Source organism: Dromiciops gliroides, chromosome 4 (genome assembly GCF_019393635.1).
Source record: "Dromiciops gliroides isolate mDroGli1 chromosome 4, mDroGli1.pri, whole genome shotgun sequence".
Classification (NCBI taxonomy): Eukaryota; Metazoa; Chordata; class Mammalia; order Microbiotheria; family Microbiotheriidae; genus Dromiciops; species Dromiciops gliroides.
In genome coordinates this window covers 237,387,655-237,413,644 of record NC_057864.1, presented here as the reverse complement: position 1 = coordinate 237,413,644, position 25,990 = coordinate 237,387,655, and the positions used below count along the sequence as shown (strand labels likewise).

The window sequence follows — 25,990 nt, the reverse complement described above, 5'->3', positions numbered from 1 at the left end:
GAGATTTTCATGCATTTGAGATTGTTTTATACTTAGTTTCTAAAACAAAGAGAATATTTGTAAAAGCTTTTTATAGTCATGTGGTCCAGTTTATATTTTATAATACTCTTATTGATATTAAGTTCATATTCATTTAGATTTCCCTAGTTTGAATTTCATTGTCTTTTATTGTTCCACGTGTATCTTCTTCTATTCATTCATCTATCTAATTTTGAAACATGGTTTTGATTTCATAATACAATGTTAATTCTAGGAGTATTGTGCTCCCATATTCTGAGTTGTTTGTTTTTGTTATTTTTTCTCAACTGATTATTTGATCAAACTCTTTAAAGCATTTCCCTGGCAAATTGGTTGCCATGGCAAGTATAAATTGATTCTAGAAGTATTATTTTTGATAAGCATATTCCAAAAAAAAAAAAAAAGAGGGGAACATTTGTAAAAGTTTTCTTTTTTTCAAAAAAAAAAGTTTTCTTTGAGATTCTGTTGTGCTTTAACTTATATTTAAATATGTTCAGATTTTTCACAAAAGTAATTGTATACTAAGTAAAAAAAAGGTATTATTTGAAATTGTTGCATAATTATATATTATATTCTGAGTCAAGATGTATTCACATTTTTTGCAATCATTTATTATCCTCAATTTTTAAATCCATATGAGACTTGGATTATGGGAACTTATCATTTAAGACACTAATTGCCTTTATTCTGAGTTATCAGATGCCAGTTGGCCAAGATGCCATCCAATCACAAGAGGAATACATGCAAGAGCAGACACTGAACTGTCACATGAGGGGAGACATGCATGAAGTCAAGGTATGGCCGAGGGAACGGCTTTTGACTAATGTTGAGGTTGGATTCTCTTGGTTTAATATTTTATTTTATTTTTCCCCACAATATTGTACAGATGGCTGGAAGTATTCATCACACCCATCTCACTTCTACACCTGGCTTCTATGCTCCCTCCTATATGCCTGATGCCATGGACATCTCAATCCCATGCATCTGATTAAGTCTGACTCAGTTTCCTCCAATATGTTCGGTGGCATGGACGTATATTCCATCCACCTATTTTAAGCCTGGCATACTGTATGGGCAGTACATATTGCTCAAGTGTGGGAATGCTCATATCCCATCATTTCTCTGTTCTTTTATGGTAACCCCCATAATTATCTCAGGTGTCATGATAAATAACAGTGTTGAATTTGGCCTTGACATCTGTTACTAATTATATTAGATTTTAAATTTCTCATAATGGCATGAGGATAATTAGGCAGATGATGCAAAAAGTGATAAAACAAAGATAAAAATTATTTTTATTAATATTGCAGCAATTGTCTTCTCAATTACCCTCCATAAGGGGGGACTATAGTAATATTATAATTTTAAAGAATGGTTCAATTTTTGTTTTATTATATGTTTCATGTGTAACAACTAAGATTATGAATTCCCTTAGACATGTTATTGAGAACTTTCATTGTTTGATTTGATTATTGACAAAGCTATTTTAAAGTTGTGTTAAGCTCAATGTTGTAGGAAATTTTCCTGGCTGATTACCAGCATCCACACATCAACCCCTGAAAAGACTTCCATTCCACGACTACACCTAGAGGACATCTGAGAAAAGACTTTCAGAGACTTTAAATGAACAGTTTTGATTTGTTGTTTTTGTTGTTTTTTTTCTCTTTCTGTTATAATATACACCATCTGTAACATGTATTCTCTGCAGAGGCCCTCCCTTTGCAAGACTAATGTCAAAGCGTCGGTTCATGAGGACAAAAAAAAAAATCGCCCCTCTGGACAAAACTTTCCTCTCTTCCTTTTCTATATTGTTGTTCACATATTATTAGTTAGCAATAGTTATTATATTCTTTTTACTGTTCCGTCAAGGAAACATTTTGTTTCTTGAGGAACAACAGGGGGGGACTGTAACGATTGGAATAACGCCACCTGCTGGATACTTACTGTAGAAGAGTTCTGCCCATGAAGGGAAGGTCTTTGAGGGCAAGACCAGGAGTCAGGAAGTGACGCGGGCTAGTGGGAGGAGGAAGGAAGAGACTGGCGCTCAGTCTCGCTCTCTTTTCCTCTGGACTCTGGTGGAGAAGGGAGCTAGAAATGTGCTCTCCCTTTAATAGATAGAAATCTAGGCCTTTTTCTCTGTCTTTACCAAATTCTTATTCTCCTTAATAAATGCTTAAAAGTCTAACTCTTGCTAAAGCTTATAATTTATTGGCGACCACTCATTAGATATTTTAGACAGTTTAGCTAGAATTTTAGCCCTTAACAGAAAATAACTTCTCCCCCAGAAATTCTATCACCAGGTATGCCTCTCTATTCACAAGAAAGGCCATTTTGGCACACAAGGCATTGTGGATTCATGAGGACTTGGATAGAACCAGGTATAACAAACACAGCATCTCGAATCTGCTCAGGCTGCTCCATATGTCAATTTTACAATTAACATGCCTTCTGTGCTAAAGCATATGGAGGACACGCTTCGGCATATACACCTTTTGAACATCTACAAGTTGACTTTATTTCTATGCCTAAAGCAGGATATTATAAATTTTGCCTTGTCATTGTTGACCAGCTCACTCAACGGGTAGAGGCTTTTCCTGTCCCACGAGCAACTGCTGGCTTTTTTGGCAAAGGTCTCCTTAAAGAGATTGTTCCCTGCTTTGGACCACCAGCATGCATTGATTCTGATAGAGGTCCACATTTTACAGATTCAATTCCCTCCCACATTTATTCTTTTTTTTGGGAGTAACTCCTGGATTTCATACCCCTTATCACCCTCAAAGCTCAGGCCAAGTTGAACGTATGAACAAAGAGCTTAAGAGCATGATTGGCAAATTATGCACTGAAACTCATTTAAAATGGCTTGATGTTCTACCCTTGGCATTATTCTATCTATGCAGTAGGCCAAGAGGAGAACTCCATATATCTCCTTATGAGATGCTTTTTGGTCATGCTCGTATCCAAGCTAAAATGCTTTTCCCAGTTTATACATCACTGGTGGGAGGTGATACTTCTGTTGCTTACTATATACAGGAACTACCAACTAAGCTAGGTGAACTCCATGAAGCAGGTGTGGTAAAATAATGGAATTTGGCAGACTGATTGGGATATCTAAAAAGGCAGTTTGGAGGGGAGGGAGCTTTGGACCTAGAGGTCCCTCATTATTTCTGGGACCCAAATATTACAGCGAACCACTCAATTAACTCTCCCTATATCAAATTTGGCCCCCACAGTTTGGCGAGCTAACAAACCCACACCCACCCCTCACTTAGCCACAAGCTAGCTAATCTGATGAACCTTTTTTTTAAACCTCATTTAACCAATCTCCCATACTTTAAACACCTCTAAAAGCCTTGCTTTAAGAGAAAAGCCAGTCCACTTTAAAGGGCAACATGACTGAATATTTTGCTTTCCCCTTGTGTATTCTCGTTGGAATGTATTGGGACAGCATAAGTCCCAACTTAAACAACTAACTTACTCAATATTCCTTCATCACATTATTGGTTTCCTCCTCATTCACACAGTAAAAAGTTTTTGGAGTAATGGCACGGGAGGGCCCGTCTTCTCCACCGAGCACATGTTTAATATTAGTGGAAGCATTATATCTAAATTTGAACCCTACTCTGGTAGTATAATCATAACTCAAATGACTATAAATTTCATTATCACTATTATCATTGTTGTACTGTGGCATTTTCCAAAAAAAAATACTGGAAAGATAGTGTACCACGTGGTAAGAGAGACGCTAAGGCAGCTCCCTCTGCTGGAGATGACCCAAGTTCAGAAACAGATCTTGACCAATCTTTAGAATCAGATCATCAGAAACTGCTCCCCCTGCAGGATGTTATAGAACATACCAGCAAGGGAGCAGCAGTATAGCTTATTAAAATAGCCCCTTTAGCCCAAATGACTTGAGCACATGGAAGAAAATCATCCCTAGTGTGGTAAAAATTATTTGTGGTAAAGATTAATATCGCAGTTTTAGCTGAATCATTTGGGATAGCATCCCAAATGGATATCCATCCATTCCACAATATCCATTGTCTAAAGAAGACATAGAAGGGATCACCCCTATAATTGAGGCTTTGAAAGGCATGGGTATTATTGTTCCATGTCATTCTTGATGCAATACTCCCATTTTGCCAGTTAAAAAACCCAAGCCTGGGCCAGATGGTAAACCTTTTTATCGTTTTGTGCAAGATCTTAGAGCAATTAACAATCATGTTATTCCTAGACACCCTATAGTCCCAAGTCTTGCCGTGATAGTGTCTTCCATTCCGTGTGATGCTACATGCTTCACAGTAGTAGACCTACTCTGCCTTTTTCTCCATACCAATACATGAGGGTTTCCAATATTTATTTGCTTTCACCTGGAAAAATACACAGTGGACCTGGACTAGACTCCCACAGGGATTTGTAGACAGTCCTACATTATTTTCCCAAATTTTATAGCAGGATGTAGCCTCCATTGCCTTTAAAGGCTCCACTTTAGTACAATATGTTGATGACTTACTTTTACCCTCCCCTAATGCTGAAATCTGTCAGGAAGATAGCCATCACTTACTACTAGAGCTGCACAAGAGAGGCCACAAGGTGTCCAAGTCAAAGGTACAATGGTGTTTGCCCCAGGTAGAATATTTAGGATTTATTCTGGCTGCTGAAAATTGCTCTGTCTCTCCTAAGCGATGTAATGATTGGAATGACGCCACCTGCTGGAGACTTACTGTAGAAAAGCTCCCCATGAAGTGAAGGTCTTTGAGGGCAAGACCAGGAGTCTTTTCTTTGGCGTCAGGAAGTGACGTTGGCTAGTGGGAGGAAGAAGGAAGAGACTGGCGCTCTGTCTCGCTCTCTTTCCTTTGGACTCTGGTGGAGAGCAGAGCTAGAAATGTGCTCTCCCTTTAATAGATAGATGAATGTAGGCCTTTCTCTCTCTCTTTACCAAATTCTTATTCTCCTTAATAAATGCTTAAAAGCCTAACTCTTGCTAAAGCTTATAATTTATTGGCAACCACTCATTAGATATTTTAGACAGACTAGCTAGAATTTTAGCCCTTAACAGATGGTGACCACGAAGGGATAAGATGAACCTCACTCTTCTGATCTTCCAGTTGGGTAAGAAATTTGCCCTACCCTGTCCCTTTAAATCTGAAGTACTGCTGAATTGCCGGGTGTTTTCCCTTTAAATTTTTTCAAATGGACCTTTTAAACTCCCTAATTACCCTATTTTTTATTTTAGTCTGTTTCACCAGACAAATGGGAGATAAGATCATGTTAATGCTTTGTTTTTGTGGATTTTCTATTTTTATTTTTACTTTTGTTAGAAGAGCCAGCAAGGCGCTCACACAAGGGAATATAAATAACCCCCCTCTCCCAGCCATGCTTTTTCAGAGAAGCCTCTGGTTTCTGCGGCTTTCCCAAATTCTAACACTAATCGTTGCTCTAATTTTGCATACCTGGAGGCTTCTCTAGAAGCTTTTAATCCCCCAGCCATGGCCAAAGGGGAACCCAGGCCTGAGTTTGATTCCTGGGCTGTACACCATGGGAGAGGTGGTCCCCTCCCCTTCTCTAGGGACCCTGCCTCCTCCCCCTCCTCTCCTTGATTCTCCTACGGGGAAGTCCAGAGATCTAATGCACATGTGCAGCTTTCTTTACCTGCATTTTCGGCCCTACCTCAGCTGAACTGTGCTTCTGAGACAACCTTAGAAAACGCTTTAAATTCCAGATATGCTCGTTTTGTTCATAATTTTGCTAATCTGTTTTTGTCTTTAATTAGTAACCTTCTAAAGCATTTGTATTATGAAAGGACTGACAGACAATATAGAGGGGTTAAAGAAGAAAAACTCAAGCTGAATAAGAAGGACAATCATCAACATAGCTCAAGACTCCGCTTCTTTTGCCATGGAAGGGTATATATTTTACAGAAATGTAGAAGTAAGCAGCAAGGTATTGATATGAGTATTGGGAATTTTAGATATCAGAATCAAGTGTTCTGAATTCACTCAGAGTAATAGTATCAGTTCAGAGGTTACATAGGATTTCTGTGCTATTACATATACATTTTGAAATTAATGGTATGGGTTTATTTTCATAGAGATTTTCATGCTTTTGAGATTGTGTTTTATCCTTAGTTTTTAAAACAAGGAGAATATTTGTAAAAACTTTTTATAGTCATGTGATCAAGTTTATATTTTATAATACTCTTATTAAAATCATATTCATTTAGATTTCCCTAGTTTGAATTTCATTGTCTTTTATTGTTCCATGTGTATTTTCTTCTATTCATTCATCTATCTCTAATTTTGAAACATTGCAAGATGGTTTTGATTTCATAATACAATGTTACTTCTGGGAGTATCGTGCTCCCATATTCTGAGTTGTTTGTTTTTGTTATTTTTTCTCAACTGATTATTTGATCAAACTCTTTAAAGCATTTCCCTGGCAAATTGGTTGCCATGGCAAGTGTATAAATTGATTCTAGAAGTATTATTTTTGATAAGCATATTCCAAAAAAAAAAAAAAAGAGGGGAACGTTTGTAAAAGTTTTCTTTTTTCAAAAAAAGTTTTCTTTAAGATTGTGTTGTGCTTTAACTTGTATTTAAATATGTTCTGATTTTTCGCAAAAGTAATTGTACACTAAGTAAAAAAAAGGGTTATTTGAAATTGTTGCATAATTATATATTATATTCTGAGTCAAGATGTATTCACATTTTTTGCAATCATTTATTATCCTCAATTTTTAAATCCATATGAGACTTGGATTATGGGAACTTATCATTTAAGACATTAATTGCCTTTATTCTGAGTTATCAGATGCCAGTTGGTCAAGATGCCATCCAATCACAAGAGGAATACATGCAAGAGCTGACACTGAACTGTCACATGAGGGGAGACATGCATAAAGTCAAGGTATGGCCGAGGGAACGGCTTTTGACAAATGTTGAGGTTGGATTCTCTTGGTTTAATATTTTATTCTCTTTTTCCCCACAATATTGTACAGATGGCTGGAAGTATTCATCCCACCCATCTCATTCTACACCTGGCTTCTATGCCCCCTCCTATATGGCTGATGCCATGGACATCTCAATCCCATGCATCTGATTAATTCTGACTCAGTTTCCTCCAATATGTTCGGTGGCATGGACATATATTCCATCCACCTATTTTAAGCCTGGCATATTGCATGGGCAGTACATATTGCTCAAGTGTAGAAATACTCATATCCCATCATTTCTCTGTTCTTTTATGGTAACCCCCATAATTATCTCAGGTGTCATGATAAATAACAGTGTTGAATTTGGCCTTGACATCTGTTACCAATTATATTGGATTTTTTAATTTCTCATTAATGGCATGAGGATAATTAGGCAGATGATGCAAAAAGTGATGAAACAAAGATAAAAATTATTTTTAGAAATTAATATCACAGCAATTGTCTTCTCAATTTACCCTCCATAAGAGGGGAACTATAGTAATATTAATTTTAAAGAATGTTTCAATTTTTGTTTTATTATATGTTTCATGTGTAACAACTAAGATTCTGAATTCCCTTAGACATGTTTTTGAGAATTTTCATTGTTTGATTTGATTATTGACAAAGCTATTTTAAAGTTGTGTTAAGCTCAATTTTGTAGGAAATTTTCCTGAGTGATTACCAGCATCCACACATCAACCCCTGAAAAGACTTCCATTCCACGACTACACCTAGAGGACATCTGAGAAAAGACTTTCAGAGACTTTAAATGAACAGTTTTGTTGTTGTTGTTGTTGTTTTCTTTTTCCCTTTCTGTTATAATATACACCATCTATGACATGTACTCTCTGCAGAGGCCCTCCCTTTGCAAGACAAATGTCAAAGCGTCGGTTCATGAGGACAAAAAATTGCCCCTCTGGACAAAACTTTCCTCTCTCCCTTTTCTATATTGTTATTAACATATTGTTAGTTAGTGTAGGTTATTATATTCTGTTATTTTTGACTGTTTCATCAAGGAAACTCCCTGTTTCTTGAACAAACAAAGCGGGGAACTGTAATGATTGGAATGATGCCACCTGCTGAAGACTTACTGTAGAAAAGCTCCCCATGAAGTGAAGGTCTTTGAGGGCAAGACCAGGAGTCTTTTCTTTGGCGTCAGGAAGTGATGTTGGCTAGTGGGAGGAAAAAGGAAGAGACTGGCGCTCTGTCTCACTTTCCTTTGGACTCTGGTGGAGAGCAGAGCTAGAAATGTGCTTTCCCTTTAATAGATAGATGAATGTAGGCCTTTCTCTCTCTCTTTACCAAATTCTTATTCTCCTTAATAAATACTTAAAAGCCTAACTCTTGCTAAAGCTTATAATTTATTGGCAACCACTCATTAGATATTTTAGACAGACTAGCTAGAATTTTAGCCCTTAACAGTGAGTTCAGGCCATTTAATAACTTTCTGCCCCCACTACTAAGAAGCAGTTAAGAGCCATTTTGGGAGCTATGGGGTTCTGTAGACAGTGGATCCCTTCTTTCAGGGAGCTCACTAAACCTCTGATATCCTTAACAAAAAATAATGTTCCAGAGCCTTTGCAACTGGAAACCCAACATCTCTCAGCTCTAAAAGAATTGAAATAAGGCCCTATTATCAACACCTGCCCTAGGCTTCCCAGATTACAGTAAGCCCTTCACTCTCTTTGTGCACGAGCAAAGAGGGGTGGCTTCTGGAGTTCTGACTCAATCACTGGGGCCCACCCAACACCACATAGCTTACTATTCAACCCAATTGGACTCTGTAGCCTCTGGGGCACCACCTTTCCTTAGGGCAGTAGGGGCTACAGCCCTTTTGGTAGAAAAAGCCTCTGATCTGGTCTTAGGTAACTCTCTAATCATGCAAGGCCCTCATGAAGTTGAGGCTCTCTTACTATGTCACAGGACACAAGCCTTTTCAGATCAAAGGCTGGCTAAGTATGAAGTAGCCCTGTTAGGTAATGAGAATATCACTCTAAAACGCTGTACGGTCCTTAACCCAGCAACACTGCTCCCTAGCTTACCACTCTCGGGGGAGCCGTTGCATGATTGTGCTTGTTTGGTTGATATGGCTGAGAAACCCCATGATGATCTTTTGGATACACCTTTAGAGAAGCCTAATACTATCCTCTATACAAATGGTTCTTCGTTTATGAAAGATGGGACCCGTTTCACTGGGGCTGCTGTAGTTTCTGATTATGATACTATCTGGGCAGCTTCTCTGCTTTCCTATTTTCGTGTGCAAGCTGCTGAACTTGTGGCTCTCACATAAGCCTGTAACATAGCCAAAGAGAAGAGTGCCACCATTTTTACTGACTTGAAATATTCTTTCAGTGTTATGCCATGCAGTGGGCATGCTTTGGCTACAGAGGAGCTTTCTAACATCCTTGGGCAAAGCTATTGCTAATGGAGACCTTATTAATGACCTCCTATCTGCCCTGAAATTTCCCTCTGCTCTAGCCATTGTACATTGCCCTGCCCACACAGGGAATAATGATCCTGTTTCAAAGGGGAATGCACAAGCTGATTCTGCAGTCAAGTTCGCTGCTTTAGAAGCTCCTAAACACGTATTTAACCTCTCACCTTCTGAGGATGTTCCTTTCAACCTAACTTATGATGATTCAGAAATGGAAAAATGGAGAAAGACATTCAAGGCAAAACATATCAATGGTGTCTGGGTATCTCTGGAAGGTAAGTCACTTCTCCCCCAGAAATTCTATCACCAGGTATGCCTCTCTATTCACAGAAAAGACCATTTTGGCACACAAGGCATTGCAGACTCAATTAAGAGGACCTGGACAGCACCAGGTGTGACTAACACAGCATCTCAAATCTGCTCGGGCTGCTCCACAGGGCAATCATATAATCAACATGCTTTCAAGGCCAAAGCTTATGGAGGGCATCCTTTAGCATATACAACTTTTGAGCATCTACAAATTGACTATATCACAATGCCAAAGGCAGGACATTATAAGTTTTGTCTTATTATAGTTGATCAATTCACTCAGTGGGTGGAGGTGTTTCCCATCCCCCAAGCCACAGCTGCTTTGTTGCCAAGACTCTCCTTAATGAGATAGTTCCTTGCTTTGGCCCACCAGCCCACATTGATTCTGACAAAGGCACACATTTTACTGATTTGGTTTTGTCCCAAATCTACTCTTTCTTGGGAGTAACACCAAAATTCCATACACCCTACTACCCACAAAGTTCAGGCCAGGTTGAACGTATGAATAAAGAGCTTAAGAGCATGATTGACAAATTATGTGCTGAAACCCATTTGAAATGACCTGATGTTCTACCATTGGCATTATTCCATCTATGCAGTAGACTAAGAGGAGAACTTCATATATCTCCTTATGAAATGCTTTTTGGTCACCCTCCTATCCAGGCTAAAACTTTTTCCCCAGCGCATACATCACTGGTGGGAGGTGATACTTCTGTTGCCTCCTATATATAGGAATTACAAACTAGGCTACGTGAACTTCATGAGGCAGGAGTTGCTGTACAAGCTGTTCCTTTAGATTTTTCTTTGCGTGATTTAAGTCCTAGAGCCAATGTATATATTAAGAATTTTCAGCGAACCAGTGGGACCTAGCCCACTTGGGAGGAACGTTCTCAGTTATTATTGACAACTCCTACTGCTGTTACAGTTGAAGAAAAAGAATCTTTGATTCATTGCTCCCATATAAAGCCTGCACCATTTATAGGTAAAGAAATTTCAAATAAAACTCAAGCATCTGCTAAAGAGCAAAAAACCCTAACAATAGCAGCTGCTAAAGAACAAAGAACCCTAATGAAGCCCAGAGGCAATAGGCAGTTCCAGTTTGAAAACACTACCACTTAATTGCAGGCCCTAGGACTCAGACTCCGGAGATGGAAATTGTCTTTTTAGAGCCCTTGGAGACCAGTTAGAAGGTCATTCTGGAAGCCATCTCAAACACAGAAAGAAAGTACTGATAATATGCTCAATCATAAAAAAGACTTTGAGCCTTTTAGAGAGAACAATATTCCCCTTGAAAAATACATTGCCAACTTAAAAAAAAAAAAGACAGGAATATTTGTGAACAATAATATGGTTGTAGTCTTTAAAAAACATAACCAGCTGAATGTAATCATTCATCAGTTAAATAAACCCCTATGGCAAATTCGTGGTACAGATATGGTATTATTAGGCTTCCGCCAGTCACGGACAACCATGGATCAGCGCCTTGAAGAGCTGTGTAGTATCTACCCCATGAGGAGTAGCTGGAGTGTCCTCTCCAGGGTGCTGGCACAGACAAAGCCAATACTAAAGAGCTCCACATTTTCTACTATAAAGAACATTATGACAGTATTAGAAAAAACAATGATAATTCAGAAACCCCTGCCACTTTGGCATGCAGAGAATTGGGGAACCAGTTAAAATAATGTTGTGTACCCCAAACTCTAGCAATATAATAATTTACCTTTAACAAGCTTTTCTCTCTACAGGTAAACCACTAAGAGCACATGGCCTTGTTTCTTGGCCTACCTCAACCTCCCCCACCCTTTCCCCTTTCCCCTACTAAACCCTACTTCATTAAAACCATCTCTTTTAGGTGATACCATAGGTAAATTAGGAGAGAAAGGAATAGTCTACCTATCAGATCTTTGGAAAGGAAAACAGTTTTTGACCAAACAAGAGATAGAGTATATTATAAAATGCAAAGTGGATGATTTTGATTACATTCAATTAAAAAATTTTTGTACAAACAGAAGAAATGCATCCAAAATTAGAAGGGAGGCAGAAAGCTGGGAAACAATTTTTGAGGCCAGTACATCTGATAAAGGCCTTATCTCTAAAATATATAGGGAACTAAATCAAATTTATAAGAACCCAAGTCATTCCCCAATTGAGAAATGGTCAAAGGATATGAACAGGCAGTTTTCTGATAAAGAAACCAAAGCTATCTATTCCCATATGAAAAAATGCTCTAAATCATTTTTCAGGTGTCATCACGGACACATTACTAAATTTGGCCTTCATCCAGACACATGGTGGTAAGAAGTGTTATAGATTGCATAACCGCCTCAACTCTGTATTATATGGATATAAATCCTCCAAAAGTGGGGGGAATGTAATATGCTATATATATCAAGCTTAAGTATGAGTTATATTTTGAAGAACTCTCATTGTTTAATTTGATCATTGACAATGCTATACTAAGAATTAGCGAAAATCCAGCAGTTCAACAGCTAAAGAAGTAAAAGGGTCCAGAGGCAACCAGAGTCCAAGTTCCCTGATGACATCTCACCACTCCAAGAAGACAGGATCTCAGTTTAAGTTAACAGTCTTGTTTTGTTTTTTCCTTCTGTTATTATATACACCATTTGTATTTATTTTCTGCAGAGGCCCTCTCTCTGTAGACAGTGTCAAAGCGCGGGTTCATGAGGGACCACTGGACAAAATTTCCCCTTTCTCCCTTTTCTATATTGTTATTAGCATATTGTTTGTTAGCATAGGGTATTATCTTTGTTATTTTTTACTGTTTCATCAAGGAAACACCCCATGTTCCTCAAAGAAACAAAGGGGGTAGTATGGTAAAATAATGGAATTTGGCAGACTGATTGGGATGGGCCACACCTAGCCTGTCCTGAGTAACCTATGCTACTGATGTCAGCAGGAGAAACCACTCTCCAATTGAGTTTGAAGGACCTCCCCTTATAGGGGTGGGAGAGTAAACGGTCGCTGAGGGAAGCCCACTCTCTTTCTGGTGGTGTAAACTGCAGGAGCAAGCAGAAAGAGGTTCTTTCTTGGCAGTTTTTCCTATGGGCCCTGGCTGCAAAACTGTTTCCCATTGAAGTTACAGACCACAGGTAGTGAGTTAACATACAAGCCCTGCTTTTTTGAATTAGCTGAACTGGAAGTAAGTTTGGGGATCGTATAGACTTAGTTAGAGTTAGGGGGATTATCCTTATTTCTTTTTCACTATTCCCTTGTCTTTGATTTTATTAATTTCACCTTTGCTGTTTATTTTATTTATATTTATGTTTATTTTATTCCCATTAATAAAACCTGATTTGTTTGTGGAAAAGAGACTGTTAGGCTCCTTTCTTATTGGCCTGGGAGAAATATCTAAAAAGGCAGTTTGGAGGGGAGGAAGGTTTGGACTTAGAGGTCCCTTATTATTTCCGGGACCCCAATATTATGGTGAGCCACTCAATTAACTCTCTCTATATCAAATTTGCCCCCCACACAAGAGTTGCCGTACAAGCTGGTTCTTTAGATTTTTCCTTGCATGATTTAAGTCCTGGAGACAATGTATATATTAAGAATTTTCTGTGGACCAGTGGGACCCAGCCACCATTGTAGCCATTGCCAAACATAACCAACTGAATGTAATCATTCATCAGCTGAATAAACTCCTATGGCAAATTTGTGGCACAGACAAGGCCAACACTAAAGAACTCCATATTTTCTACCATAACAATCATTATGACACCATGGTGGGTCAGATGAGGGGGTCTCTTAGAAATAGTTATTTCTAAGTATATATATATATATATATATATATATATATATATATATATATAGTATATAATAGTTATTCTATTCTTAGAAATAGAATGTGCATTGTATTGAGAAAATCCATTTTTGATCTTGCATTTTATATTTTATTTTAGGCTATAACAATTTTGTTAAATCTGAAGACTCTTCTCTGAGATTTGAGTGGAGAAGCCTAGGTGTGCTAAAGTCCAAACCTCCCCATTCTCTTATGTTAGATATCAAGAATACAATGCTGATAGTTAAAGAAAAACTGTTCTTAATACTCCTATAAAATGTTGTCTCAGCATCTCCTGCAAGGTTTGTTGGATATTCCTGAGAAGCTAGGGCAACCTGGCTAGGACAATCTGACCTTGTCCCTTTGTCAAGAGTTAGGGTGGTTTTATCAAATTCCCCAGTCCCCAGTAAATCTACCCTTAACAGGGACCTCAGGGAGTATCTAGGACCTGTAAATTTTTTTTTAATTAAAGCATTTTATTATTTTCCATTTACATGTAGAAATAGTTTTCAACATTTGTTTATATAAGATTTCCAGTTTCAAATTTTTCTCGCTCCCTACTCTCCCTCCCCTCCTCTCCTAGACAGCAGGTAATCTGATATAGGTTATATATACATAATAACATTAAATATATTTCTACATTAGTCATGTTATAAGAGAAGAATCAGAGCAAAAACGAAAAACCTCAAAACAGAAAACCAACAGCACTAAAAATAGGACCTGTAAATTTACAAAAGTTTTCCTTAGAGATAGTGAAAGGTGGAACTCATGGAATGTGGGAATCTAATTTCTTTGATGTAGCCAATAATGATCTTTCATGACAGTGATGCTGACCCGTTAGATGTTCCCCGTTATGTTCTTTGTTCAACGATTATAAAAATGTATTGTACCGTTAATTCCAGGGTCTCTTGGACAGAGGCAGGGCCATTTGACCCATCCTTTATCAGGTCACATGCCCCTCATAATAAATGTCTTACTCAGAGATTAGCCTTAGTTTGTCTCTTTGTTAAATTTCAAAAGGCTTTTCTCTGATATATTGCTATAATTATATTTTTGTTGTTCCTGTTATTAATATGGTCAATTATTTTCCAAATATTTATTCATTTCATCTAATTTTTATTGCATTGTGGTCCATAAAAGATGTACTTAATATCTGTGCATTCCTGCATTTGTTTGTGAGATTTTCATGCCCTCATACTGGTCAATATTTTGAAGTTTCCATGCATAGAGGAGAAATAGGTACATTCATTTCTATTCTCATTCTATAATCACAATAAGTATATCATATCTAATTTTTCTAAAGTCCTTTTCAGGACCTTCACTTCTTTTTTTATAATACTTTGCTTGGATTTATCTAGATCTGAAAGAAGTAAATTATAGTCCCCCCCAGTGTCTATTTCTTTTTTTTTTAAACTTATTTATTCAGGGGCAGCTAGGTGGCACAGTGGATAGAGTACTGGCCCTGGAGTCAGGAGGACCTGATTTCAAATCCGGCCTCAGACATTTGACACCTACTAGTTGTGTGACACTGGGCAAGTCATTTAACCCCAACTGCCTCACCACAAAAATAATAAAATTATTTATTCATTCATTCATTTATCTGTCTATTTATTTATTTAGGGTTTTCCCCACCTTAGATGTAAAAACAAATTGTAACATCAATTTTTAAAACTTTTTGTTCCAAATTCTCTTCCTTCCTCCTTATCCCCCCCTTAAGAATTCAAGCAATTCAATATAAGTTATATACATGCAAAACATAGCAGACAAAAAAACTTTAGAAAAAGGAACAGCAACAACAAAGTATACTTCCATCTGTATTCCATTGTCTATTTCTTCCTGTAACTTATTTAACTTTACATTTAGGTTTTTAGATGCTGTGGCATTTAGCACATACATAACATCATTACTATTGATGTTAATTCATTGTCTATGTTACATTTCAGCTAAATGTGGTTTCCTTGTTTATCTCTTTTGAATGTCTATTTCTGATTTTTTATGGTCTGAGATAATGATTGCTTTCCTTAAATGTTTCTCTTAAACAATATAACATTATAATCTGTTTCTAATCCATTCTGCTATTTTCTGTATGGATGATTTCATATCATTGATATTTATAATTATGACTGTTAATTTCATATTTCCCTTCATCCTATTCTTTTATACTTTTCCTTCTATTTGTTACTGCCTTGTCTTCATAAAGAGGATGAAGAGAAGGGATGAGCTCACCACCAGTTCTTAAGTTTGATGAAATGCTGCCCTTCTTCTGCTGCTCTGGCTCAGAGACCATTCATAACCCTTTTTTTTTTCTTTTCTTTTTAGCCCCTCTTTGAAATTCACCTGCTTAAATTATACTTTGTTTTGCTTAAAACTAATTCCTGGTCTTACTTTTATAGCCCCCCTTTCCCTTTTTCTCTTTCCTTCCTATTTCTAATTTGAGTGATACCAAATTATGCATGTGTGTATGTGCATTTGTGTGCATCCCTGTGTGTATATTCATCCTTCATCAAATTTGACCATTTCAGATGAGAGTAAAATTAAAGTGTTGAGTATTCCCCAACCCCTTCTCTTCACCTATTAAAATAGATCTACTGGGGCAGCTAGGTGGCGCAGTGGATAGAGCACCGGCCCTGGAGTCAGGAGTACCTGAGTTCAAATCTGGCCTTAGACACTTAACACTTACTAGCTGTGTGACCCTGGGCAAGTCACTTAACCCCAATTGCCTCACTGAAAAAAAATTAAAAAAAAAATAGATCTACTTATACACCCAAATTATGAGATTATTTTCCCTATACCATATATCCCTCATCCCCTCTTCCACCTAGTGTTTTACCTTCCCTTTCCATTCTTTATAACAGGGCTTCTTAAATATTTTCTGCTTGAGACCGCTTTTTGCCCTAGTATTGGTATACATAACCTTTTACTGTTGGAAAATTTTTGCAAACCCCACATTCAGTTACCGGATCCCATATGGGGTCACAGTTTAAGAAGCTTTGATTTGTAAGATAATTGAAACATAACAGAACCATTTGCAGGCTTTCTGCCCCATTAGACTCCCTTTATGACCCCTGATGATGACAAGGTTCTGAGGGAATATATGCATCTTCTTCCCATATTTAAATGTAAACAATTTGTCTTTAGTCTCATGATTGCTTGCTCATGTTCATTTTTTATGGTTCTCTTGACTCCTGTGTTTGTATTTTAAAGTTTTCATGCAGCAGTCTTTCTTTTCATCAGAAATGCTTGAAAGTTATTTATTTCATTAAAGGTCCATTCCCACTCACCCCCTCCCCTATCATGGTACTATACTTAGTTTTTCTGGGTAAGTTTTTCTTTGTTGTTGCCTATATCTTTTGCCTTCTGGTATATCATATTATGAGCTCTTTGTTTCCTTATGGTGTTGGCTGCTAAATTATGTGTGATCCTGACTATGGCTCTTCTCTAATTGAATTCTTGTTTTCTCACTGCTTGCAGTATTTTTTCTTTGAGATTAAATTGGATGGATTTGGGCTATACTATTCCTGGAAATTTCCTATTGGGGTTTAATCCAAGAGATGATTAGTGTATTCTATTTCCATTTTGCTACCTAATTCTAAGAGATCTGCACAGTTTTCTTTTAGGATTTTTTGAAATATGACATTTAAGCTTTTTTTTTTTATCATGGTTCTCAGGTAGTCCAATGATTCTTCAATTCTCTCTCTTCAATCTATTTTCCAGGTGAACTGCTTTTGTCATGACACATTTTATATTTTTTCAGTCTTTTCATTTCATTTTAAAATGTCTTATTGTCTCCAATGTGTATTTATATGTGTATTTGCGTGTGTGTGTGTGTGTGTGTGTGTGTGTGTGTGTCCATTGCAGTTTTGCTTGTAAATGTCTGGAAGTATTCTCTTCTTCTGGGTTTGTATCTTGAGCTTCCCTGCCACCAAAATAACTGTATATAGTGGGTTTCTTTTTTGTTTGCTCACTCTTCCAGCCTACTTCTTGATTTTGAATTTTATCTTAGAGCTTGGCTCTGTATACTTCTGGAGAGAATGTCTAATCTGAGATTTTATCAAGTTGGGTCCTTTTGCTGCTCTTCTTGAAGTATTTGAGCACTGTGTTATTCCAGTATCTCAGTGCCAGCAAACTTTCAGTTCCTTGCCTAACCATATGACTCACAGCAGTCTGATCATTGCCCTCCTGGTTTGACCTTTTCAAGTGGTTTTAATAAAAGAGAAAAGAAAGAAAGAAAACATTTCCACATTCATCATGTTGTAAGAGAAGAATCAGAACAAAAGGAAAAAACACAAGAAATAACAACAAAAGTGAAAATAGTATGCTTCAATCTCCATTCAGACTCCATAGTTCTTTTTCTGCATGCGCATTTTCCACTATGAGTCTTTTGGAATTGTCTCAGATCTTTGTATTACTAAGAAGAGCTAAGTCTATCACAGTTAATTATCACACAATATTGCTGATACTGTGTACAATGTTCTCTTGGTTCTGCTCATTTCACTCAACATCAATTCATGTAAGTCCAGGTTTTTCTGAAATCCACCTGCTCATCATTTCTTATAGCTCAATAGTATTCCATTCAATTCATATACCACAACTTGTTCAGCCATTCCCCAACCTCCCAGCCATTTGTTCAGCCATTTCCAAATCCTTTGACACCACAAAAAAGCTACTATAAATATTTTTGTACATCCAAATCTTTTTCCCTTTTATATGATCTCTTTGGGATATAAACCTAGTACTGATATTGCTGGGTCAAAGGGTGTGCACAGGTTCTTTTTTGTTTTGTTTTGTTTTTGCAGGCCAATGAGGGTTAAGTGACTAGTCCAGGGTCACACAGCTAGTTAAATGTCAAATGTCTGAAGCCAGATTTGAACTCAGATCCTCCTGAATCCAGGGCTGGTGTTTTATCCACTGAGCCACCTAGCTGCCCCCACATATGCACAGTTTTATAGCCTTTTGGACATGGTTCCAAATTGCCGTCCATAATGGTTGGATCAGTTCATAACTCCACCAACAGTGCATTAGTGTTCCAATTTTTCCACAGCTTCTCCAAAATTAATTATTTTCCTTTTTGTCATATTATTCAATCTGGTAGGTATGAGGTTGGTACCTCAGAGTGTTTTTAATTTGCATTTCTCTTATCAGTAGTGATTGAGAACATTTTTTTCATATGGCTATAGATAGCTTTAATTTCTTCTTCTGAAAATTGCTTTTTCATATCCTTTGACCATTTCTCAATTGGGGGATGACTTGTATTCTTACACATTTCATTAAGTTCTCTATATGTTGTAGATATGAGGCCTTTATCAGAAACACTGGCTGTAAAAATTGTTTCCCAGTTTTCTGCTTTCCTTCTAAGTTTGGCTGCATTGGTTTTGTTTATGCAAAAGCTTTTTAATTTAATGTAATCAGAATGATCCATTTTGCATTTCATAATGTTCTCTATCTCATGTTTGGTCATACATTCTTCCCCTCTCCATAGATCTGACAGGTAAACCCTTTTCTAATTTGCCTGTGGTATTACCCTTTATTTCAAGATCATGTACCCATTTTGACTTTACTTTGGTGTATGGTGTAAGATGTTGGTCTATGCCTAGTTTCTTTCATACTGTCTTCCAATTTTCCCAGAAGTTTTTGTCAAATAGTGAGTTCTTATCCTAGAGATGAGAGTCTTTGGATCTAACAGGAAATTGCTATTTTCATTTGCTGCTGTGGTTTGTGTGCCTAACCCATTCCACTGATCCACTGCTCTATTTCTTAGCTACTTTATAATATAGTTTTAGATCTGGTACAGCTAGGCCATCTTCCTTTGCATTTTTTTTCATTAATTTCCTTGATATTCTTGATCTTTTGTTCTTCCAGATAAATTTTGTGATTATTTTTTCTAGCTCTATGAAATAAATTTTTGGTAGCTATTCAAGTTTTTGACCTGGGTTTATGTCTCCATAACACTCCATTTGGTTTACTGATAGTTAGACATTCCAGTAGATTACCAGCTGGAAAGCTCTACTGGTTTCAATCTACAAAACTGCAGGATCTTTTTGGTCTGGGATTCCTGCCCTAGTGATTCCTTTGCAGACTTGTTTTCAGGATCAGTCAGAGCAGCTCAGCCATTGTTTGTTTGGCACTTGTTCCTCACTCAGTACATAAAATAGGGTCTGTGACTGTCCCTCACCCTGGCACATCATTCCACTCTGAATTTGTGAGCTGGAATTGCCCAGCTGCTAGTGCCTTTCCCTTCAGATTGTCTTCCATCCATTCTGTATATAACTTTTATGTACCTGGTCATTTATGTATTGTCTCCCCCATTAGAATGTAAGCCTGGCACATAGAAAGCATTTGAGAAATACTTCTTGACTGACTGTGGAATAATAAATAATAGTAGAGGGCAAAGACCAATTACCAATTAGAGAAATTAAGCATTGAGGACAGAGAGGGGCTTTGAGGTTAGAAAGATTGGCTTCAAGTCCTGCTGCTAACATATACTGGTTGTGTGATGATGGGGAAATAATTTATCCTCACAGTGCCCCAAACACTCTAAGACTATGAATTTCAGGGCAACTGCCAGTCTGCGTTGTTATAGGAAAATCACAGGTACAATTCCATCAAAAAGATAACAGATTGGGGCAGCTAGGTGGCACAGTGGATAGAGCACTGGCCCTGGAGTCAGGAGGACCTGAGTTCAAATCAGGCCTCAGACACTTAACACTTACTAGCTGTGTGGCCCTAGGCAAGTCACTTAACCCCAACTGCCTCAAAAAAAAAAACCAACAGATTTTGTCTTGAATGAATGGGAGAAATTTTATGTCCATGACAATAAATATGAGAGGGAAGGGTAGGTTTTCTAGTTATTAAAACAGTAGTTTTTTGTTTTCATTTTCTGTGAGCTCTATTTGTTTTCTGTGACCTATAAATAAACTTGTTCATTTTTCTGAGTTTGTTTGCAAAGGGAGTTTGTGACAACACACTGGGAAATGTCAGACAGGAAATTTTCACATTAAATGAAATACAAAATCAAAACCAAAGAACATGTAGATCCTGATTAATGATTACTGGATGTACGAAATAGAAGAGCAGTGGTCCAATATAATCTATTTTCCAGTAAGTAAACATAAAGAATTCTCTTAGATCTTTCATAAGGGAAAAGGGAAGGATGACTTTGGGCATTTCCTTCCATGCCTTACTAGTTTTAGATAAGAGATAAGATAAGAAGAGATCTACTGTGCCCCCCTAGGCCCATTGTCCAATCAGATGGATGAAATTGATTATAATTTACCCGAAATTTTAATTTTTTTTGGAGGGGGGGCAGGGCAATGAGGGTTAAGTGACTTGCCCAGGGTCACACAGCTAGTAAGTGTCAAGTGTCTGAGGTCAGATTTGAACTCTGGTCCTCCTGAATCCAGGGCCTGTGCTTTATCCACTGTTATACCTAACTGCCCCCCTTTTATTTTTTAATTACCAAAGAAGCTAATATCTCCAACCTATTGGAGATAGCTTAGTCAGCCCTGAAGAAAAGCTCAGAGCTTTGGATTTGGAGTCAGAGGACTTGGGTTCAAAGCCCCTCTCTGGTGATTTTTCAATCCTGCATTTCCAAATACATACTAGATATCTTAAACTTAAACTCAGGAGATCCAAAAATGAACTCATTACCTTTCCTCCCCCATTCCTTTCTCCTTCCAAACTTCCCTATTACTCTCAAGGGAACCATCATAGTCTCAGTTATGCAGGCTGATAACTTGGGTTGTCATTATCCCCCACTCTCATCCCCCATATCCAATCTTGCCCATGTTTGTTGATTTTATCTTTGTAACATTTCTCCCATATATACCCCTTCGTCTCCTCTGACACTGCTACCACCTTGGTATAGCCCTTCATCACTTCATGCCTGGACTATTACAGTAGCCTGGTGGTTGATCTATATGCCATAAATCTCTCCCTAACCTCTATTCAGTTTTCAGTGTTCTACCTAAAACATAGGTCTGACCTTGTCACACTCCCCCCCCCCCCCACCAATCCAATAAATTCCAGTGGTTCCCTATCATCTCCAGGATCAAATATAAATCCTTCTGTTTGATGTTCAAAGCCCTTCATAACCTGCCCTCTCCCAGCTTTTCAATCCTTCAACACCCCATTCTTCATGAAATCCACTCATCTTTTTGCTGTTTCTTGAACAAGACCCTATACCCTAAATATGAGCATATTCACCGGCTATATCCCCCATGATTAGAATGCTCTCTGCCCTCATCTCTGCCTCCTGGCTTCCCAAGCTTCCTCCAAGTTCCAGTTTTTAGAGCTTTATCAATCGCCTTAATTCTGGTGCCTTGCCTCTATTGACTATTTACAATTTAATTAATTTCAATGATTTCCAATAGCTTGTTTAACAAGACCATGCTAATCACAAATACCTGGAGTACTTCACTAGAGACTTTTTTCCAAGTTGATCTCCAAAATGGTTGATCACCACTTTTTTCCTAGAATATATAAATGAGATGGTATTGTTTGTTTTTGTAATTTTGAAGAAAACTAAAATAGTACTTTGATTTATCCATCACTAAAGGAAATAAGGCTAGTCTGGCATGACCTATTCTTGATGTATCCATGTTGGATCTTCCTCAATTGGGGGAGGAGGGGGGTAGCTAGGTGTCACAGTAAACAGAGCACTGGCCCTGGAGTCAGGAGGACCTGAGTTCAAATTTGACCTCAGACATTCACTAGCTGTGTGACCCTGAGCAAGTCACTTAACCCCAATTTCCTCAAGAACATCCTGGGCCATCTCCAGTTGTATATATATATATATATATATATATATATATATATATATATATATATATATATATATCTTACCAACAGAACCAGATGAGGAGAGAGTGAGGCTGGTGACTTGCACAGCCCTCCCTCACTTAAATCCAATTCACTCCAAGTCATGACATCACCTCCTGATGTCATGGTCCTTTTCAAAAAGGAAGGACAAACAACAATCAACAACAACGTCAAGGTCGTGGGGTGCTTCAGGAAGATCACTTAGATAGCCAACTTCAGCTGGAGTGGGGAGAGACTTGTGTTAAATAGACCAACCATCTAGTAACCTATATTATAAAGTGTCAGGGGAGACAAGGGGGCATAAGAGAGAGATGTTACAAAAACAAAATCAAAAGGCCTTGGCAACAGATTGAATGGGGGGAGTAATTAGAGGTAGTAATTAGATTATTTTGGATTCTAACATCCAATGCCATGCTTTCCTAATCTCTGATGGAGTCAAACTCACAATAGTGATAATGAGTGAGAAGAACATATGCAAATAAAGAGATTGCAATTCTATATCTGTATTGGTTAGTTTACTAAATGTTTGTAACTAATCAGAGCCCACATTCCTCTTCCTGTGGCTGCTATAAACTTTGCTTCATTACTCAAATCATGCCCACCTTTGCATATGTTTTTACTTTTGTTGTTGTTTTATAGAAAGCAGAGTGGAAAAGCTCCTGCCAAGGCCAAAAATCAGTCTTCTGCTGACCTGCAATTCCCAATTGGCTGTTTGCATTGTCTGCCACACAAAGGCAATGAATTCTTTTAAAAGCTTTGTACCTGGACACCTGTATGCCTAGTCCTCATTCTAAAATAGCTGACCATTGAAATTTTGGGCCAGGCTTGTAATGAGCTAACAAGTGGTGCATTATCCCTCATTCCATTGAGCTGGCCATATACACTGAGAGGCTAAGATCCTTCCCAACATTCAGGCCCTGCTGCTGCCTGAGAAAGTGGAGAGTCCCCACAAAGTGCAAGGCCAATAAAGATTTTGAGTTGGCAGGTACTTAGAATGAAAAAAGAAAAGAATGATAAAATAAAGGCTCTTTTGAGATTCCCAACTCTGAAAGGACATAGCTGTGTCACTTTCTTAAGTTGTAAAAATGTATTGATCTCCCTTTTGTTGCAAAAGTTAAGGAGATGAGGGGCAGCTAGGTGGAGCAGTGGATAAAGCACCAGCCCTGGATTCAGGAGGACCTGCATTCAAATATGACCTCAGACACTTGACACTTACTAGCTGTGTGACCCTGGGCAAGTCACTTAACCCTCATTGCCCTGCCCAAAAAACAAAAACAAACAAACAAACAAAAATCATTACCCCAAAAATAAAAAAGTTAAGGAGATGATAAGGCTCAAACTCATTTTGTAAGTGACGTTAAAAAAAACTTTTAAAAATAAAACAAAAAAAACCTTACCGAAATCAGAAATGAAGAGTAGTACTCTGAATTCCAGCCTAGGTTCTCTTTCTCTAACCTGATATTAATTTATTGTTCCTTTTCCTGTCACTTAAATGCAACAAAAAGTGGAAGTTTTGAAGTGTAGTGTATGAAGTTCTGTACTTAGGTAGATTTAACTTTACCTTTTCACACTTGCAAAACAAGAATGAAGATCCACATTTCATAAGATGGAAATGGGTGAATTAAAGGCACTTTTCAAAGGCTTACTATGAGTGAATAAGTGTGCTGAGGTTACAAATAGTAAAAGGGAAACTGCTCCAGCTCATTCTAACTGGAGATGACACACTATATGGCAGCCCTTTTAAGAGAAAATGCCTGCAGATAAACATGTTTCCACAAACGGATGCTAGGTGGCTAGAACACTTCCCAACATTCAGGCCCTGCTGCTGCCTGAGAAAGTGGAGAGCCCCCACACTGCTGTACCCTACCAGATTACAGCCAAATGTTAGATTTACGTGGATTTCAGTGTCCTTGCTTGCTGCTGAGTTATGTCTACCAAGTTAGGAATAAACAGACTTATGAAAATTAAAGAATCGCATAAGGAAATCTTTAGTATAAATTAGTATAGTATGTAAACTCCTTGGAGTAGGGATTGCTTCTTTATATTCTTATTGTACAACATCTGGAACAAAGTAGGTGAGTAATAAATGCTTGGATGATTGATTCATTGGGGAACTAGAAAGGAGAAAAGTTGGCAGAAAGAATGAGAAATCGGGTTAAAGCGAAGTAACAGTCTAAAAAAGCTCGATGTTTTCCCAAAGAAATATTTCTTTTATCTTAAATAGAGAAAACTTAAATAGAATTTAAAATAATATCTGTTCAACCAAACTATGAAAATATCAAAGGAATTTTGTCCGCGTTTCAGTAAGTCCCGTTTGCCAGAAAGAAACAAAAAGGGGAACAAAACTTAAAACGGTTGGAGCTTTCAAGTGCAAATTCGATGATGGACCAATCCCGTCTCAACGCGGGATTTTTGAATATGCTCTAAGCCCAATCAGAAGAGTGCTTTGTCTATAAATAAAGCTGTAGTCTCATTCTTGCAGCTATAGTTGCTAGGTCTTTTTAGCTAAGTTGTCATGGCTCGTACTAAGCAAACCGCGCGAAAATCTACCGGCGGCAAAGCGCCCCGCAAACAGCTCGCTACCAAGGCAGCTCGGAAGAGCGCTCCTGCCACTGGCGGCGTGAAGAAGCCTCACCGCTACCGCCCCGGCACCGTGGCGCTGCGGGAGATCCGCCGCTACCAGAAATCTACCGAGCTGCTGATCCGAAAGCTGCCCTTCCAGCGGCTGGTGCGTGAAATCGCGCAGGACTTCAAGACCGACCTGCGTTTCCAGAGTTCGGCCGTGATGGCCTTGCAGGAGGCTAGCGAAGCTTACCTCGTAGGGCTCTTTGAGGACACCAACTTGTGCGCCATCCACGCCAAGCGGGTGACCATCATGCCCAAGGACATCCAGCTGGCCCGCCGCATCCGCGGGGAGAGAGCTTAAAAACTACTGGCGGTCTTTGAAATGCCGTTACCCAAAGGCTCTTTTCAGAGCCACCTACAATTTTTTCAAATTGCTGTAGCGCTTTTTGCTGGGTCGATTTCTTTCTGGATTGCGCAATTTCCTTTACTTGATTTCTTGGGTCACTTTGCCTTTCCTTGTGGCTCAGCGATAACCGGTTCGACCATTTTTTTAAACACGGTTCCGGAAAGACGTTTAGGGCTGGTTCCCTAGCTTATGATTGGTCGGCTTTGTGATTCAAACAGGCATTTCAGCTACCATGGGAAGTTGACTTCTTTGCAGGGAAAGTGGGGAAAGGGGAGGGCGAGGGAAGAGAAGTCCAACAGTGGCAGTTTCTAACAATTTGTGCAGATGCAAAATCTAAGGTTTTGGGGTTGTTTAACAGGCTTCTCTACAAATAAACCGAGAAGCTTCATGTCTTTAAGACTTAAATCTCTATGTTCTTTCATGTCTGGATCCAAATGAGACTCAACCCTCACAATTATTGTCCTTAGAAATTTAGGCAACGGCTAGATTCCATGAATGCAAAGAGACGTGTCAAGAGTACCCAGTGGTGGGGCAGCTAGGTGGCACAATGGATAGATCACCGGCCCTGGATTCAGAAGGACCTGAGTTCAAATTCGGTCTCAAACACAATTATTAGATGTGTGACTCTGGGCAAGTCACTTAACCCCAATTGCCTCACCAAAAAACAAAAACAAAGAG

The 25,990-nt window shown here is 38.3% G+C and overlaps 1 protein-coding gene across 1 annotated transcript in view; it reads left to right on the top strand.

Moving 5' to 3' along the window:
* Positions 1–25,267, top strand: part of LOC122754919 — a 29,149-nt gene extending 3,882 nt beyond the window's left edge. Inside the window, exons 3-4 of the mRNA XM_044003351.1 lie at positions 9,514–9,694; positions 24,852–25,267. Of these exons, the coding sequence (XP_043859286.1) occupies positions 9,514–9,694; positions 24,852–25,267 (597 nt within the window). The remainder of the gene's footprint in view (positions 1–9,513; positions 9,695–24,851) is intronic.
* Positions 25,268–25,990: the final 723 nt, after the last annotated feature.